General features: G+C 40.7%; 1 protein-coding gene across 1 annotated transcript in view; it reads right to left on the reverse strand.

Annotated features, from left to right (window-relative positions):
* strn (striatin, calmodulin binding protein) overlaps positions 1 to 19,992 on the reverse strand; it is a 66,187-nt gene that overhangs the window by 34,157 nt on the left and 12,038 nt on the right. Inside the window, exon 2 of the mRNA XM_058401529.1 lies at positions 1,118 to 1,221. Coding sequence (XP_058257512.1) covers positions 1,118 to 1,221 — 104 coding nt within the window. The remainder of the gene's footprint in view (positions 1 to 1,117; positions 1,222 to 19,992) is intronic.

Raw genomic sequence — 19,992 nt, forward strand, 5'->3', positions numbered from 1 at the left:
TCCAATGAAAATACACGACATTGTGAGAAAAAAAGAAAGGAAAAGAAAATAAAAAGCTTGCAGTTTTTCACAAGTCAATATGCTAACAAACTAGTATATTAGCTCAAAAGAAAAAACAGAAACTAAAACAGCAATGGCTATGGTCAGGAAGGAAACGCTGTGGTCTGCTGTAAGGCAGAGCTCTGGATTGTCAGGAAGTTGATGGATAGTGAGAGACATTACAGTGTGCTGAATCTGGTGGATGTGTACAATAAACCAGCACTAATACCACAGGCACAACCATGCATCTGTGCTCACATCGCCCTTCTGTGCTGGTCTCTAAAACTAAACAAAACATCACACACACACCTCAACACACAATGCTGCATTCAATCCAGTAATGCAAGTGTTCACAAACTTGCCTGCATACTTTATGTACTGCTGCAGGATTATATGTGAAAACCACTAGATGGTGCATCAGGGTCAAGACATCCCTGTTGGTCTGGTTTCCAACACAGCACATCATTTAGCGATTTTATTCAGACGTGAGTGATCACAGTATCACATAGTGCTATACAGTCCACTCTATTTACACTGGTATTAGACCACATTGGACACTCAATGGCCAGGGAAGATGTGTAGCAGCCATCTTACTTATATGTACACACACAAAAAAAAGAAAGAAGTAGAATCCAGCCTTAAGTGTCAGGCAAACGCTGTCATTATGATGATGTAATTATTGTAACCACGTTTGTTTTCATCGATTTCAAAACAAAACTTAAGTCATTTATTCAGGCAGTGGTTCATCGTATTGTGGTTTATCGTATTATAAAGACAGGATACAAGTATACTTGCAGAGGTCTTGCTCAGGGACCCAACAGTGGCAGTGCTGGGATTTGAATTAGAACACATATGAACTCTTCTGACCAGTAGCCAAAAGCCCTAACCAATGACCTTTGACCAACGATTTTTTGTTACAGGAAAGTCAAGATGACTTACAGGAGCTCTGGAGCATATTATTTTTTTGTCAAACTTCCCATGATATTTTCTCATTCTCAACAACAACAAAAGGTTACACGCTGTAGCTTTAACAAACATAGCCACTGGGGTAGTAAGTGAGTGCGAGATGTGTTCATACCTTTCCTGCTTCAGAGCATACTCCAGCATCTTGATCCTCCTCACCAAATCCTTCTTCAGGTTCTCCTGGCCTTTCCGTTCGCCCTGTAGGAAGGCAATCTGAGCCTGAAAACACACACAAACACACAACACTGTTAGCACTTACACTTGGTGCAGACAACTACATTCAAGCTGATAACAGGTTCGAAAAAAACTGATCCAAATGTAAACAAATGGTTTTTACAGCAATTTGAGAAACTGGCACTGAGGAAAAAGTGACAGTGTGTTTGTGACGTCCTCATTTGTAACTACAACTGATCTGGACTCCATACTCTCTGGACTCTGTACACTGGGATATTTATTTATTTATTTTTAATATTTTGGGAACTTTTTAGGCCTTCTCTCTCCCACAGCATAAATCTCCAGCTACACTCTCTCGAAACTCCTACACTATATGGTCAAAATCTGTCCATCACACCCATGTGTGGTTCTTCCCCAAACTGTTGCCACAAAGCTGGAAGCCGGAAACTGGAAAATGCCTAGAATATCTTTGTATGCTGTAGCATTACACTTTCCCTTCACTGGAAGTAAGAGACCCAATGCTGTTCCAGCACGACAATGCTCCTGTGCACAAAGCGAGCTCCATAAAAGATGTCTCCTCAAGGTTGGAGTGGAAGAACTCGAGTATCCTGCACAGATCCCTGACCTCAACCCCACTGGAACCCTGTCTGCACCCCAGGCCTCCTCACTCAACATTAGTGCCTGATCTCAGTAATGCTCTTGTGGCTGATTGATCACAAATCCTCACAGACATACTCCAACATCTAGTGGAAAGCCTTCCCAGAAGAGTAGAGGCTGTTACAGGAAAAGGAAGAATAAATATGGAATGTGATGTCTAACAAGTGTCCAAGTGACCTTTGGTTATGTAATGTAACAGTTCCTAGTTCCTTCATCTTCAACAGTTCCTAGATCCTCCATCTTAATACTGTTTCACAATTCCCTTTCCTGTATTTTCAAATAACAAAAATTTTCAAAATGATAGCTTTATTGTAACGTTTTAGGATGTACAGTCCCGAACCCCAAGGTTCCCCATTTCCATTGAGTTTTAAAAACATACACTATATTGCCAAAAGTATTCGCTCACCTGCCTATGAACTTAAGTGACATCCCATTCCTAATCCATAGGGTTCAATATGACGTCGGTCCACCCTTTGCAGCTATAACAGCTTCAACTCTTCTAGGAAGGCTGTCCACAAGGTTTAGGAGTGTGTTTATGGGAATTTTTGACCATTCTTCCAGGAGCACATTTGTGAGGTCACACACTGATGTTGGACGAGAAGGCCTGGCTCTCAGTCTCCACTCTAATTCATCCCAAAGGTGTTCTATTGGGTTGAGGTTAGGACTCTGTGCAGGCTAGTCAAGTTCATCCACACCAGACTCTGTCATCCATGTCTTTATGGACCTTGCCTTGTGCACTGGTGCACAGTCATGTTGGAAGAGGAAGGGGCCAGCTCCAAACTGTTCCCACAAAGTTGGGAGCATGGAATTGTCCAAAATGTCTTGGTATGCTGAAGCATTCAGAGTTCCTTTCACTGGAACTAAGGGGCCAAGCCCAGCTCCTGAAAAACAACCCCACACCATAATCCCCCCTCCACCAAACTTTACACTTGGCACAATGCAGTCAGACAAGTACCGTTCTCCTGGCAACCGCCAAACCCAGACTCGTCCATCAGATTGCCAGATGGAGAAGCGCGATTCGTCACTCCAGAGAACGCGTCTCCACTGCTCTAGAGTCCAGTGGCGGCGTGCTTTACACCACTGCATCCGACGCTTTGCATTGCACTTGGTGATGTATGGCTTGGATGCAGCTGCTCGGCCATGGAAACCCATTCCATGAAGTTCTCTGCACACTGTTCTTGAGCTAATCTGAAGGCCACATGAAGTTTGGAGGTCTGTAGTGATTGACTCTGCAGAAAGTTGGGACCTCTTCGCACTATGCGCCTCAGCATCCGCTGACCCCGCTCCGTCAGTTTACATGGCCTACCACTTCGTGGCTGAGTTGCTGTCGTTCCCAAACACTTCCACGTTCTTATAATACAGCTGACAGTTGACTGTGGAATATTTAGGAGTGAGGAAATTTCTCGACTGGATCTGTTGCACAGGTGGCATCCTATCACAGTTCCACGCTGGAATTCACTGAGCTCCTGAGAGCGACCCATTCTTTCACAAATGTTTGTAAAAACAGTCTGCATGCCTAGGTGCTTGATTTTATACACCTGTGGCCATGGAAGTGATTGGAACACCTGATTCTGATTATTTGGATGGGTGAGCGAATACTTTTGGCAATATAGTGTACATGAGGAGCATTTAGTAGTGAGCTGGTGGTCGATGGAAAAAAGCTTTGGAACTGGAAAAATACCTCAATAGAAAGCCCCCATAAATGAGATCTTTACTAACTGCATGTTACACAAGCTTAACTTAATGAGCTGATGGAATAAGCTGCAGCCAATTTCCATGCCTTCTTGCCTTTGTTCTGCACTAATGTGGCTTTCTGGGCCCTGCTACTTTTTTTTTTATTTCTAACTCTCAGTTTCATTGTAAAGCTTTCAATAAAGATTTCTACAAAAAATAATGAAATGAAAATATCTCTGTCTGGTTGATTCCCGCCCCTTTAGGGGTTACCTCCGGGTTTCCTCTCTCAGTCCAAAGACAAAGACAGTCTATCCGGCTTCACTAAATTGTCCATAGTGCATGAATGGGTGTGTGATCGTGCCCTGAGATGGTTCGGCTCCCCGTCCAGGATGTCCCCCACCTTGTGCCCTGAATCCCCTTGTATAGACACTAAGCCCCTGTATGCAGGATAAACGCTACAGTAAATGGATGGATAGAAAACCGGTGCCAAAGCAGTGACTGTGCAAGAGCAAGCTGTTCAAGAACACCAAGTCTTGGCATGTTTCTAAAACCAAAAAAAAACAAAAAAACCCAACCGACCAACAAAAAAAGCAGGTCAGGTCAAAATGCACATCAAGACAATGATGATGGTATAATTTGACGTTAATTAATTTGTTCATAGAGTTTGTTCCCCCTGAACAAATCAGCGTTAATCAGCAATATGATTTTGAAGTGCTTAGGAATATACACTAGAGCACCGGTGGTGGTGGGGGGGTGGGGTGGGGGGGAGATGCACCTTGACCCACAAACACACATGCAGACGATCTTTTCTGCTTCAGCCTCATTTTTAATATTGTGCACGAAAGGAAGTCACGAGGAGCGAGATCTAGAGAATACAGTGGATGGGAAGCAATAACCACATTGTTTGTGGTTAAAAATGTCAGGTGCACAAACACACACACACACACACACAGGGAATGCTTTGACAAGCACCAAAACACGAGCACCTCAGTGCGTGAAACGCGCCCCCACCACTTACATAACACACACATTTGCATCTTGACAGAAATGAAAATAGTCTGGGGCACTTTCTATGATATATTTAGTGTAAATAATAGGGGGATACACTGAAAGCTTACCATTAAACACCATCATCAGTCTCAGTCTCGAAGTGTGAGGCTTTGCCTTCAGTAAATATAATCAGTTGTGTACAAAATGCAGTGACACACACAAACATACTAATCAGAACCTCCTGAGGTCTCTCTCTCTCTCTCTCTCTCTCTCTCTCACATCACCCAGTAAGAGTAAGAGCATTGATTTATCTTTCTGTCTAAATCCGTGGGTAGAATAGATTATGAGAGAGGAGAGAAGGTTAGAAGTTAATTTCTAACATGTGTAGTGCCAGAGAGACTATTACTGATTCACTAATTCAGATAAGCCTTAAGTGACAGTCACACTCTCTCACACTGTCTCACTAAAACACCCTGGATCTAAACATTTATACAAAATATACAGCATATACCTACACCTACAGGAAACTGTAGTGAATCTAAAGCTGTAATGATCAGCAGAACTTTTTGACATTTGATTTATTTTGAAAAATTTTTGTCAATCAATTTAATATTTCAAGGGAATTTATGCAATTGCAACTGAAAAACATTGTGTTCCCAAGGAAAATGGTATATAGACATACAGATATACACACACAAAACCAGTCAAATTGTCCTTGCCGTTCCAATACCTTCGGAGGGAACTATACAGTATATATTTTTGTTTTATCCTCGTACACTGTAAAGTTGGCGAGGCTTTGGGGGAATAAATGGAGTGCAAATCTATAAGAAACTCAATCAATCCATGTAGCATTCATGCTGCAAGACTGGTTTCTCATTCAGCCTTTACTTCAATCCATATATTTTCTATTATGTTATATCCACCGCCCTGTAGGGGCAACATTTCTCAGCCAGTCCTTTCACCAGAAGACTACACGAGTTGCCACATGGTTCATCAGTCAGTGAGATAAAAGCCAATTCAAATAGCTGAGGCGTTAATGAATTACTCTGTTTTACTGTAGTAAACTATACCACTGGATGGGTTTCTGCATATGGACAGTTTAAAAGGATTATCAGTGAGAGAAGAATGAACAGACAGGAAGCTTACAGGAAGGCTACACTAGCTCAAATAACCACTGTCTGCAGCTGTGGAGAGCAGAAAAGCATCTCAAAAAAACCCCACAAATGCAGATCATATCGGGTTCCACTCCGGTCTGCCGAGGGCAAAAACAAAATCTTGGGCTCACATGTAGAGCCAAACTGCACAGCTGAAGGCTTTTTAAAAGACCGGCTGATGTTTCGCCAGGAGATCATCAGTTTCTGAAATCAAACCAAACAACCATGTCACGGTCAAAGTCACAGAGATCCCATTTTAATCCGTTCTGATGTGTATAGCTGCACAGGTATTTATACGAAATAGGCTGCTGAGCATACATAACATATCTTTAAAAACCTGTCTAAGACGAGAATGCTGAGGAAACTTCTCAGTATTCTTGACAACGCGTCACACTCCCTGCATGCGACCCTAGAGTCCTACTAGAGCATGTTCAACCGTAGACTGAGACCAGTAAAAGACAACCACAGGAAGTCTTTCCTACCAGTGGCTCTATAACTCCGCCCCTTTCAGTAGGCAGCAGAGATGACACAATGAACACTGACAGTAGCACTGTGTCATGTGCACCATCCCAATTCACAATATTTACAATATGTACGTTAATATCATATCATGTGCAAGATCATTATGTGCAATATATGTGCATATTATGGTCTTGGTTCCCTAGCACCTTTTTGTATACATTTTGTACACCAATTAGGCATAACAGTATGACCACCTGCCTAAAATTGTGTTGTTCCCCCTTATGCTGCCAAAACTGCCCTGACCCATCATGCACTGTGTATCCTGACACCGTTCTATCAGAACCAGCATTAACGTCTTCAGCAATTTGAGCAACAGTAGCTCCTCTGTTGGATCGGATCACACGGGTCAGCCTTCACTCCCCAATCAATGAGACTTGGCTGTCCATGACCCTGATGCGGGTTCACCACTGTTTGTTCCTCGGACTACTTTTGATAGATACTGACCACTGCAGACCGGGAACACCCCACAAGAGCTGCATTTTGGAGATGCTCTGATCCAGTCTCTAGCCATCACAATTTAGCCCTTTGTCAAACTCGCTCAAATCCTTATGCCTGCCCATTTTTCCTGCTTCTAACACATCAACTTTAAGGACAAAATGTTCACTTGCTGCCTAATATATCCCACCCACTAACAGGTGCCATGATGAGGAGATCAGTGTTATTCACTTCGCCTGTCACTGCTCATAATGTCATGCCTTATGGGTGTATATATAGAATATTTCAATTATATTTTTTTCTCTTGTGTAATCTGAAGCAGTCTCTGGGGAAAAAAAATACATACTTTAGAATTAATAAAGTTCTATCTTATCTCATCATTCAATTCTAATGTGTTACACCTGATGAATCAGATTCACACACTATGATCATCATCTACTTTGCTGGCATGAAACACTCACAGCACTGAACGTGAATAAGACTCATCCCATTAGGACAGCGCAATGAATGTATTTTAATCACGATCACACCTTTTTTTCTTATTTAATGAAATATAATCGGATGCAATATTGATGAGCTTAGCCAAATTTAGCTAATTCCGCTTTCTTGTGGATTAAATGATGAGCTCCCAATTCAAATTTATAATCACCTATTTGGCAGTGGATTTATTTATTTATTATCTAATTCTGTTCATACCTTTCATTTTAATAATAGCATTCGTGTAGTAAAAGACTTTACAGAATCTGAATGTATGAAATACAAGGTTATATACCAATATATAACTATATATATACCAATATATAACTATATATATACCAATATATAACTCTTGTATCATATGAAATTTTAAAGTCTTGTGCAGCGTTCACAAAATGGCTGAATGACTGCAGTGGTATTTTATATATTCAGCAAGAATAATTATAAGACTTTTTACTTACCATGTATTATTATACTAGACGAGGCTTAGAATCACAAGCCAGACTTCTGTTAAGCTTCATCAATAAACATAGCCAAGAACCACCTACTTCCCAGAAGGTGACTGACATGGCAGACGACCAACTGCAGACATTTGGAACCCTTTCAGCAGGTTATCTGGTACTCAGTACTATCTGCAGCAATCAAAACTCAACATTTTCAAAAAAACAGGATAAACGTCCGTCAGTCCAGTGACTATGGCGCTGTTCACACCGTGCATTAACATACGCCATGGGTGAAAGTGCCTTGATATGTCCTGGAGGTGAAGAAGGACTTGCTTAATCGACTGCTTCGTTGCCCTAGCGGGAAAATACGCAATCATTACTGAGACTGTTAAGAGAAACCGTGCAAAATGGTAGAATTCGCCAGCACTGAGCTAACAGATTAAGGTGACACTATAACAGCAGTTGCATCTATTGTGATTTCATTGCTTGTGCATTTATATTTCTGGCATTTGGCAGACAGCCTTATCCAGAGCGACTTACAATTTATCTAATTTTTATACAACTGAGCAATTAAGAGCTTAAGGGCTTTGCTCAGGGGCCCAGCAGTGACAGCTTGGTAGACCTGAGAATCGAGCTCACAACCTGTGGAACGGTAATCCAACACCATAAACCACTATAAAGGTTTCATTAGCAGACCACATGATTGAAACGTCCCATGATTGAAACAGCATGTACATTTACATGACACACAATTCACGAGACATGTCTGTCTGAAAGAAATGCAGCAGAAAACTGATATAATAAATTTGCATCTATATCATTCCTTGAGCAAAAATGATGGCAAGGTGTTACATAAGATGCGTTCTAAATAGCAGGTGTAAAAGCTATACGTTTCAGTTTTCTTCTTGTGATCAGACCAATCTGACCGGTTAATGACCGGTGTGTACAGGACCACAGTGTTCAAAAGTGTGCTTTTTCCCCATTGAAAAATGTTGCATGGAACTGTATAGATACTATAACAGATTATATCTTAGAGGATTCGGAAGCTTATGGCCGGAAAAGTGTACAAAATTCTGTCTAAAACTGAGCTTATAGGAGCACCAAGCTGGGTGTCTGAAACCAGCAACAAACCTGAAGGTCACTGCTTTACCGTGATTGAAATATAGTGTGTGATGTGAACAACACGAGTGACTCCAGCATCCCGACCTGAATGAGAAAAGAAGTCCGAACCCAAGCAAACGTGATGCGAAATGTCGGGTCATGTTTCGTTTTAGACAGCCTTCTGAAGCTCTAACACACACACACACACACACACACACAGTGAAGGATGAAATCAGGAGGAATTTCAAAGGGAACCTCCAGGATGAAGGCAGAGTGGCCTAGATGCAGAGGAAACTGGGTAACCCAAATGATCCACTCCAGTTCTCACTTTAATGCTTGTGTTCTGCTCTATAAAAAGATGGGGGTGTGTAAAGAAGCACAAAAAAAAGATTTCCTTCTTAGGAACTTAACATAATTCCTATTACCACACAAAATGTACTGTATAAATGCAGATACCCATGCATACAGATGATTCATTTATTTCTGGGGCTATTGCTTTGTTCTTCAGGATACACATTGCACTGCAGTATGAGACACACCACCATAAAGTCTTTTTCAAGGGGAAAAAAAATCAATTCAGTGCAGGATGAAGAACCTTCTCAAGGTCCGAAAACACATATAGCTGCGTTCAGAAAAGGCTCCGACATGTTGCTGATTTGTCATAGTCATGTTTTCCACATGACCCAGGAAACTCATTTGAACATTTGTGAGCGTGTATATACACACACACACCAATCAGGCATAACATTATGACCACCTGCTGCCAAGACAGTTTTCTGACACCTTTCTATCAGAACCAGCATTAACTTCTTCAGCAACAGTAGCTCGTCTGTTGGATCGGATCACACGGGCCAGCCTTCGCTCCCCACGTGCACCAATGAGCCTTGGCTGCCCATGACCCTGTCGCCGGTTCACCACTGTTCCTTCCTTTGATCACTTTTGATAGATACTTACCACTGCAGACCGGGAACACCCCACAAGAGCTGCAGTTTTGGAGATGCTCTGATCCAGTCGTCTAGCCATTACAATATGGCCCTTGTCAAACTCGCTCAAATCCTTACACTTGCCCATTACCCTGCTTCTAACACATCAACTTTGAGGACAAAATGTTCACTTGCTGCCTAACATATCCCACCCACTAACAGCCTCTCAGTGCTCATAACGTTACGTCTGATCAGTGTATATGCACTTGCCCCAGCCAGCACAGAGCAGCTTGCCTTTGCCTCTTTTCCTTAACAAAAACAACTCATGAGGCTGAAGCAGCATCAGAAGATGGATGGCCTCATTCGGAGAGAAATGGGAAGGATTCTCAATGTTTTCACTGCATGATGATTTGCTCTGCAGGTAGCTGAAGGCTCTAAAAATGACAAAATGCTCCTTTAATGTTAGCATTTTAAAATAAGCAGACAACATTACGCCGATGCAGAAGTGCTTCCCTGTAAGGATGAGGTTTCGTACTACACGAGTTCTTCTGCTGGAAGGCTGAATGTCTGGTCAGTGGGGAGAAAGCATAACACACGTGGGTGATAACATGCCACCTTCTATGCATGCGTGTGGCACTGGAGCCTGAGATACACCATCACTGATTCCTCACTCACACACTCTCTCACACACACACGTGCAATGGACACATTCAAATTCCCCAAAGTTCCCTCTGAGGAAATTACCTGCTAAATCATTTGCGTCTCCGCTGGTGAGCTGAGCTGAGTTTAGATGACCTCAATAATACTGCTGCTCAATGATCTGTCTGTCTGTGCTTCTGCCTGTCTCTCTTTCAGTTTCTCCCTGTCTGTCTGTATGACTACCCTGTCTCTCTCTACCCATACTTTTTCTGTCTCATTCCCAGGCTCCCTCATGAAGCTTTTTGTCTTTCTATCTACCTGCCAGTCTTTCTCCCTCTCTGTCTGTCTCACACTTTCTTTCTTTCTGTCTGTCCATGTCCCTCTGTCTGTCTCTCTCTCTGTTCCTCCCTCTGTCCATTCAATTTCTTTTCGTCACCCTCCCTCTATCTGCCTACCTCTCTCTCTCTCTCTCTCTGTCTGTCTCAGTCTCTGTCCATCTATGTACATTTCCCTCCATCTGTCTCTCTTAGTATTCCTTTCAGCCTGTGTCCCTCTCTCTGTCTTCATTCCTTCATCTATCCTCTGCCCCTCTCTCTCTGTCTGCCTGCCTGTGCCTCTCTGTCTCACTCTGTCCATCCATGTGTGCTCCTCTCCATCTAGTTTTCTTTCTAGTGTGTGTCTCTCTCTCTCTCTCTCTCTCTCTCTCTCTCTCTCTCTCTCAACACTGTGTGCATTTCAGTCGTGAAGAATCCAAGAGCTCTGATTTAAATTCCACTTTATGTCTTTCTCAATGATCCAGAAAGAAAAAGAACTAATTTACTGTCTAATACATATAAAAGCGCAACCTGATAAAAATCCCACAGAAATGCAGCAAAAGAATCTATTGCAAAAACAATGTTCACAATAGATGCCTTGAAATAGCTATTTGATCACAGACTCGCACTAATAGCTGTAGGAGGAGACGGAGGAGGACCAGCATGCAGATTAGAGAATACCTTTACTTTGAATCGAGAAAGTGAAAAAAAGATAGAGAGAGATGAGAAAGAGGGAAAAAAGAGAAAGCATGGGTGAATTCAGAAACAGGAATAGCACAGTGACGTAGTCCAAACCCACGCGCTTCCCATGAGAATATCTCTGACAGGCTTAGAGAGGAAAGGCTTAAAGCAGACACAGACATAGCAGCATCTCTGGGACAGAATCCGAGGTTCTACCAGAGATGAGGCAAAAATCAGAAGGAAGAAATTCCCTCTCTGACTGTAGTGCTGCTGCTTGGACACAACCATCAAGTCAATGTCAGTGACATGTGATATTTGAATATCAACATTAAATTTTGTTCATTCTGACCAATCCTGAGCTCAGATTATGGTCTGTGTGGGTCTCCTTCATGTTCTTGGATTTACTAGGTCACCTTAGTGTTTGTAGGTCTCCTCCAAGTTCCTGGGATTCCACAGCATTCCTGGGTCTCCACAACATTCTAAGGTCACCTCTGAGTTCCTGGGACTCCCCAGCCTTTACTGGGTCTCCCCAGCCTTTACTGGGTCTCCACAGCCTTTACTGGGTCTCCTCTATGATCTTAAGTTTCCTCAGCATTCTTGAGTTCCCTCAACATTCCTGAGTCTCCTAATCCAGACATTTCCACAGCCATACATGGCAGAGAACCAAAGGAGAAAAATTGGCCATGTTGTCTGGGTAGGAGGGATCAAAGAATTAGCCAATCAAAGAACCAAAGAATTAGTGAGCTCACAATATGCAGAAGGAGGAGGATACAAAATAGCAGAGTGTGTAATGCTGCCATGTGGTGCAGGAAGTGCAAGCAGTCTGAAATTATATGGTTGGTTGGCTTCACAGGTCTCGAATGGAGGCACATGACAGCCTTCACCTTCTCGGGTGGATAGCAGTCATATGATAAGCATGTAATGGAGGGTAGATGGGAATTAGCAGGTGACCAAGAAAAAGAGTACATCTGACATTTGTATCAGTCTTGCGCCTCGTGTCTGGTCACCTGAACAAGTCACTCATGATCATTTCTGCTCGAAGAAGCAGCCGTCTGACCTTCAGGAGGGATGTTTGAGGATCTTGAAGCTCACTACTGATTATACAGTCTAAAATAGAAGCATGTCAAGAACCAATCCAGTTCCTCTAGATGACAGCAAACCTGACAGGAATGTTGTTTTTTTCCACCATACCCCCAAGCCAATGCTTCACATATTCATAATGTGGCTGTCCCACAAGGAGAGGGGACGTGGTAACACAATTATAAACCTAACACCCAAACAATGAACAAAAATAAACAAGAAACAACAACATTATCTCTGATTAGGACAAAGTACTGACACTGGAGAATCCTTCCATAAAGGTTAGGTTAAATAAATAATTGATTTTCTCACAGAAAATGTTATGTCAATGTTATAGTTTTCCTTTTAAAATAAGAGCATCTATTTATTATTAGGCTTAGGTATTAAAAAGTCCACCATTATAAGGCCCTGTGTTGGCTGAAACGATAACTTGTTAAAGCAAGTACGCTAATATAAACTTGTGCCTGGGCTTGAAATTGAAACTACTTCTGACCAATCAGATTTGAGAATTCAACAGCAGTGTGATATTAAGTAAGATAATTTCTATAATTGTGGTAAAGCTGATTCTTGGAATGTTTTTAACAGTAAGCTTCTGTACTGAAGTGTAAAATTAAGCGGTTCAGCCCACCAAAAAACGCTGCCATGAGTAAAATGTAAACAAGGTAAAAAGCGGGGCAGGCAAATAAAGCACCCATACTTTGGATTTATGTCAAAACCCAAACACACTTCAGCTATTGAGAGTGCATTTGATGAAATCCACAGCACATCTGCCCCGTACGTTTGGGTAACGTCTCGTCCCTGAAACGGTTTGCAGTTAAATGCTACAAAATGCAGTCGTTTGTTCCAGCAGGTGCTTATTTATGTGTCTGCGTCACATCCACATGCCATCTAACATCTCACACTCATCAGTAAACGGTCAGCAGTGTGTGTGTGTGTGTGGTTTACTGTGTAAGTGTTTAGAGAGACTTGATGAGGTGAGGTGTGGACACAGCGCTTCACTGTGTGGAAAAGGAAAAGGGACTTGTTCCAAAAGCAACATGGCACAGAGAGGGCGTTGATCGACTGCAGACATGATGTGTGTGTGTGTGTGTGTGTGTGTAAGGTGGAGAGCTGGAATGAGTCGTGGGTAGAGGGGCTTGAATACCTCGCAGACTGGCAGCTAGTTTGCCATTTTAAACAGAAACCCTGGTTTAATGCAACTAATCTTAAGGTTCTTTCAGTTTTAATGTAAAGAAAAGGTCCAATAAACTAATTTGTAAAAACTTAAGAACAAACTGAAAATGTTAACCACGATCAAATAACAGTTTATAAAATATATATAACATATTAATGGCTTCAATAACATACTTAGCCTAATGTTAGCACGCTAGCAACCCTGGCTGCAGGTTTTACACAGTTTAATACTTAGCCTAATGTTGACATGCTAGCAACCTTGTTTACTGGTTTAAGCAATAAAATAAACAGCCTAAAATTATCTAATTATCAGTGTTTATTACATTACATAAAACATAGCCTAACATTAGAAGATTTGTTAGCAAACCTGGCTAGATATGAAAGCAAAACTGTGACTGCAGAACTGAAGACATCTGCTAGGCTAAAGCTCACTTTAGCGCAGTTAGCTTAGGTAATAATGCTAAATAAGATGAAGCTTAATGTGTTTCACATTCACACTTCAGGGATTTTTTTTTAATTTGGTGCAGAAAGCAGTTCAGACACTTGCTAACATTTAGCTGCATTACATAGGTTTCTTCTAAAATACATATATTTAAATATTTCATTATTTCTCTGTCATGCAGGAAGATTTTTCACCTCACTATAACAACTACAACACAATGCTTTTGCAATTTTTGACTCAACTCATGAAAGCATGTCTCAATCTCATTTCCTTGTGAGGCAACTGTTGTTGTTTTTTTTAAATATGATATTTATTTCAAAAATTAATACATTAAAATTGTAAGAATAAAAAATGAATAAAAAAAATATGTTTTGCCAAAAATGACCTCCATTTATTTAGAACAACTTTTTGTACATCAAGCTTCACAAGGGTTCGTCAAAACCTTTAAGATGATTATTATTATTATTTTTACAAAACCATAAATAACTGATTTCAGCAATGAAATTAGTTCTAGCAGCCACCGTCATATTAGAATATTAGACTAAATAAATTAGCTTATTACATGGTCATATTAACTTGCTACTTAGGTAGCTAGAAGTAGATGTTATGATAATTAATTTTGCAACTTGCTGTTGCTGGAAATATTCTGGCTCTGAGCTCTGTAGTTATGTTGGATAGAATAATTTTAGCAGTTCTAAGAAATAGTCTAGCAATGTGGATTCCACCAAAAGGAAACGGCGCGGTGAAGCTGACGACTGACGAGGGCGTGGCCGACGATGCTGTCAGCGTCAATTACAAAGTGTGTTTGTTCATATCTGATGAAAATATGTGCTAAATGAAGAGTGTGGATGCGAACAAAGCAGTTTTTCACGCAAAACAACTTTTGAGCGATTTCAGAATTCAGAAAACAGCAGCGGGTCACGACACGCAAAACACAAACAAGAACACCACAATGATCATTTCTTAAATGAGATTTCTGTAGCTAATTGGAGGCAGCTCAGAGACAGAAAACAGAATCTCATCCACCTTTCTGGCCTAAAGCATTTCAATTAAAGTTGCTTAATAGTCTGAAGAGCAACAGCCCTTTTTCCTTGCAGCTGTTTCTGAAAAACAAACTAGAAACCAAGGACGCTTCTTTAGAGGAGCGGGAAATTAATAACGATCGAGGAATCAGCAGGAACGCTTCCTAACGCTGGACTAATAAGTAACTCGCTGAGTCCATACTTGCATGAAAACACAGTGTTACTAGGATATGATGACAGCAGAACAAATGTAAAGGTCACACCTGATTGGTTCAATCTGTCAGGCAAACGCAAACCAGTTTTTCTCCTTTTCTATGTAAATGCTTTTGATTTGCAACAATAACAAGTCCTGGCCCACCAAGTTTAACCCTTTTTACCAGTACAAGTTAACCAGTTTCAATCAAGTATAATCAAATGAATTATTTTATTGCCCAAGTCTGAGTCAGGACACTACTGGCTTTTAGTGCGAGATGTTTTTATCTCTGTTAGGATAACCTTACAAAGATTTTTAGTGGTGAAAATTAACATCTTCACATTTTAGATGACATGAACAAGAACTCTAGGGCATCTCAGATCAGAAATAGGTTTGATTCCACCATTTAGTTTGAAGAAACATTACTAACAAACAATAGCTTTAATGGAACTTTCCTATAACATTTTTGCCTCAAGTAGGCTAGAAACAAAATTGTCTACTTTCATAAGAGTCATTAACATGACTGCAGTGTGACATGACACAGACATTCAAATACTGAACATGGACACAAACAAAACAGGCACAAATTCCATGTTTTGGCCTCTGGTAAAAGGCCAAAACATGTATTCCTGTATTTCTGTCCATTTCATCATGATCAAGTTTCACTGGCTATTCAGCAGATCCACTGAGATTTCCATCCACTGGATGAGTATACTACTACTGGACCTGCTACTACAACCAGAGAATGAAGATTAATAGTCGGGGGGTGGTATGATGATAGAAACAAAAGACTGGTAGAAAGTTTCAGCTATGTGGCCATACAGAAGGTCATATCCTTCTCAGTATTCTGTACCAACCGTGACACTGATTTTCCCCAAAATATCTTCCTGACTGCTAGAAAGCTAGTAGAAGCTTATGCTAAAAATCATGATGTGTTTTCCTGAACGGGTTTTGAGATTTATTTCTAAAATCATAGAATTATTGCTATTGAAATCATACACATATAACATCTAGTCATTATATCACGATATTATCAGAGGTAACTAATACTATAGTAAAACATGATAGAGTATGCTGTTATCGGATAATAATCAACAACAATGGGGTTGTGGGAAACACAATAACTGTTACCATGAAATTCATTAATTTCTAATAACAGCACATCAAGTGGTGTAGTCCACAAACATGCACAATTTTCATATTACTGAACAAAATGGTGTATTTTATTCATTTATAGTTAGTGCTGTGGAATGCCCACTAAGTTAACTCCTGTTATTGCTTATGTAATAAAGGCTAAATAGTCATTTCTTCACCAGACCAAATGACAATGAGAACAACAATAAAACCCCAATACTGTTTCTTCAAAGACATTTACATTTATAGCATTCTGTCAGACGCCCTTATCCAGAGCGACGTACAGATGTGCTTAAGTCTCTATTGATGAATATATATTAATACTGCCTCATTAAGTCAAAGACTAAGGAGTCGAAAACTCTGTTGGGAGGAAATATCACTCCTTGCACTGCACCTTGTTTCCTCCGATCTCGACTGGTCCCACCATCTCCAAGGGTACAAGGTAGGTATACATCTAGACTCTTCTCTGCTCTGGCACCAAGATGTTGGAATAATTTTCCCCAAATGTCCGTACAGCTGAGTCACTGACTGTCTTCAAACACCGGATGAAGACCTACCTCTTCCTGAAACACTTAAGCTAGCTCTTATTTTCTCTGTTTGTTTTGTACTACATGTATTGTTGTATGTTGTCTCGATGTACACCTACCTCCCGTCTGAAACACTGCTACAAAACACTGACACTGGAGACTCCTTTCATAAACAAATGTCTCTTTATACTTAACTTCACTAAATTTGATTGACAGACTGAACTACACATACACTACATAACCTGCTGTTATAAAGCTTCTAACCAATCCGATTCAAGACATCAACATACCTGTGGAATAAACCGTTATAAAAGTGTGTTGCAATCTGGAGAGACAAGATCGTATAGCCTGAAGGTTTCACCAACCAGGGTTTTTTTTTATTCTGGAGACTCACCAATAATCATTACAGAACAGTTAGAGCTTCTTACAGAGCTGCTCAGTTTCTCTCAGGTGGAAAACTGGACCAACGGTGTGCTGCAAAACCATCCAAGTACAGACATACCTCCTGCAACGAACATACAGGAAAACACACAACTGGGCCAAGTTCTTTTCAAAACACACAGGATGTCCACACATTTGAAACAAGTCCCAAAATGACCAGTGTGCTTTCTCACAAGAGCTGAGGCACAGATTACTAGCTACTACACTTAAGTCCTCCAGAAGAGCTCTTTTTACAGCTGGAGGTTTCTGTGAGTAGTGTTTTCGGCACATCAGGTTGGAAGCTGAATTACATCCTCAGGCCACCATTATCTCCACTTTAGTACACTTTAGTATGGAGTTTACAGACCCCACAGGGACAGCAGACCTCCACTCCGTCCAATTACTGTCCATCTTAGACGTTGCTCAGGGTTTATTCTTAAAGGATCAGGACGTATTCACTCAGAAGAGCTTTGTGCTGATATTAAACATTACACCACAGCACGGGGAAACTCTCAAACCTCTCAGCAATGTTTAATTTAGTGGAACAGCAGATCTAACAGTTCTAGCTGCAAGGCAAAGCATGAGTTTATAGAAATACACTCGTTCTAATGCATTATGGTTTCTATATTAACTCAAACATGCATTAGAGACACTCCTCGTAACGTGTCTAACAATAGATGCATTTTTTTTCTTTAAATAAAGGGTTTTTTAAGAATGAAAAACATAACTGTTGCTATGGATAAGCTTTCTGTAAGGAAATGTTTATTTAGCATACAGACGGATCCATGTAAACACTTCGAGGTAAAACTTTCCCGCAAAGAAAAGCCTTTAGGACCTTGAACTTGCCCTTTGTCATTTCTCGGTCATGTGAGGGTAACAATATGTTAAAATGTAAGTAATAACTAACAACTTCTGTGAAAAGTAACTATAATAAAAAAGTGACACCATTCTTTAACCAAATAAATAAATAAATAAAATAAAATAAAATAAGTAAATAGAAATAAAACACTTTACTTTCAGTAGGAGGATTAAAGGAATAATAAGAGGAATAAATGAATAATAAGTGGAAGAAATAAACGGATAAAATAATAATAAAAGGAATAAAACACTTTGGAAATATACTTTTATTGGAAAATAATCAAGTGCAAATTTGCAACTGGAAATCAAGCTGAAAAAAGTGGAGTTAAAGGAAGAGAAATGATTCATCCAGTCTTAAACTGGTATTTAAAAAAAATTCTCATTTGAGCAGAAAATCGGATCTGTCCCACTTCAAGCATATAATATAAATGTGCCCATTATGGGTTTAATGATACATGCAAAACTATGAAGATGTGTAAATGTTATGCGTAAATTATGCATGTAATACAGCTGTACTGTTGGAATAGCAGAGGTCCCAATCTGCACAACCCACACAGTTAAAACACTGCGCTGGAGGTGACACTGCAGCTCGTAATTTCCCGCTTACAATCTGGAAAATCCACCGATATGCCCCATTTCAACTTGTCGACTTAGGATAGTCATCTACGAATCCCTTCCCTGTTTAGAAGACCAATCAAATCAGTCAAACCAATATGGCTGCTTGCAGAGTGAACAGTAAATTCTCCCTTTTCTCTAATATTTTTACATGTACAGCATTTGGCATACATATTTTATACAACTGAGCAGGTGAGGGTTAAAGGCCTTGCTCAAAAACCCAGGGTCCTTGGTGGTGAGTAGATCTGAACACATGACCTTCCAATTCGTAGTTCGGTGTCCTATCCAGTAACAAATAATGTTAACTGGTTAGCTTATTGCTAACACTACACACTGTCCTCAATGCTGTGCTACAATTTCACTACAGTAGAACAGAACCAGTAGCCTCTCAGGACTGTAACTGTGGACCTGTGAAGACTCACTTTGTATACAGGAAACTATGTAAACTACTAAACTTACAATTTACCACTTACCACAAAGGCACCAGAAACACAGCAAAAATGGTCAACAGCCACACCTAAATAGTCAGTAGATGCATTTAAATAGTCAGTAGCCGCATCCGAATAGTCAGTAGCCGCATCTAAATAGTCAGAAGCTGCATCTAAATAATTGGTAGATGCATCTAGTCTGAAGCCGCATCTTTATAGTCAGTAGCCAGACATAAATAATCAATAGCTACATCTAAATACTCAGTAGCCGCATCCGAGTAGTCAGTAGCCGCATCCAAATAGTCAGTAGCCGCTTCTAAATAGTCAGTAGCCGCTTCTAAATAGTCAGAAGCTGCATCTAAATAATCGGTAGATGCATCTAGTCTGAAGCCGCATCTTTATAGTCAGTAGCCAGACATAAATAATCAATAGCCACATCTAAATACTCAGTAGCCGCATCCCGAACAGCCAGTAGCCGCATCCCGAACAGCCAGTAGCCGCATCCGAATAGTCAGTAGCCGCATCCGAATAGTCAGTAGCCGCATCTAAATAATTGGTAGATGCATCTAGTCTGAAGCCGCATCTTTATAGTCAGTAGCCAGACATAAATAATCAATAGCCACATCTAAATACTCAGTAGCCGCATCCGAGTAGTCAGTAGCCTCATCCAAATAGTCAGTAGCCGCTTCTAAATAGTCAGTAGCCGCTTCTAAATAGTCAGAAGCTGCATCTAAATAATCGGTAGATGCATCTAGTCTGAAGCCGCATCTTTATAGTCAGTAGCCAGACATAAATAATCAATAGCCACATCTAAATACTCAGTAGCCGCATCCCGAACAGCCAGTAGCCGCATCCCGAACAGCCAGTAGCCGCATCCGAATAGTCAGTAGCCGCATCCGAAAAGTCAGTAGCCG

Source organism: Hemibagrus wyckioides, linkage group LG10 (genome assembly GCF_019097595.1).
Source record: "Hemibagrus wyckioides isolate EC202008001 linkage group LG10, SWU_Hwy_1.0, whole genome shotgun sequence".
Taxonomy (NCBI): Eukaryota; Metazoa; Chordata; class Actinopteri; order Siluriformes; family Bagridae; genus Hemibagrus; species Hemibagrus wyckioides.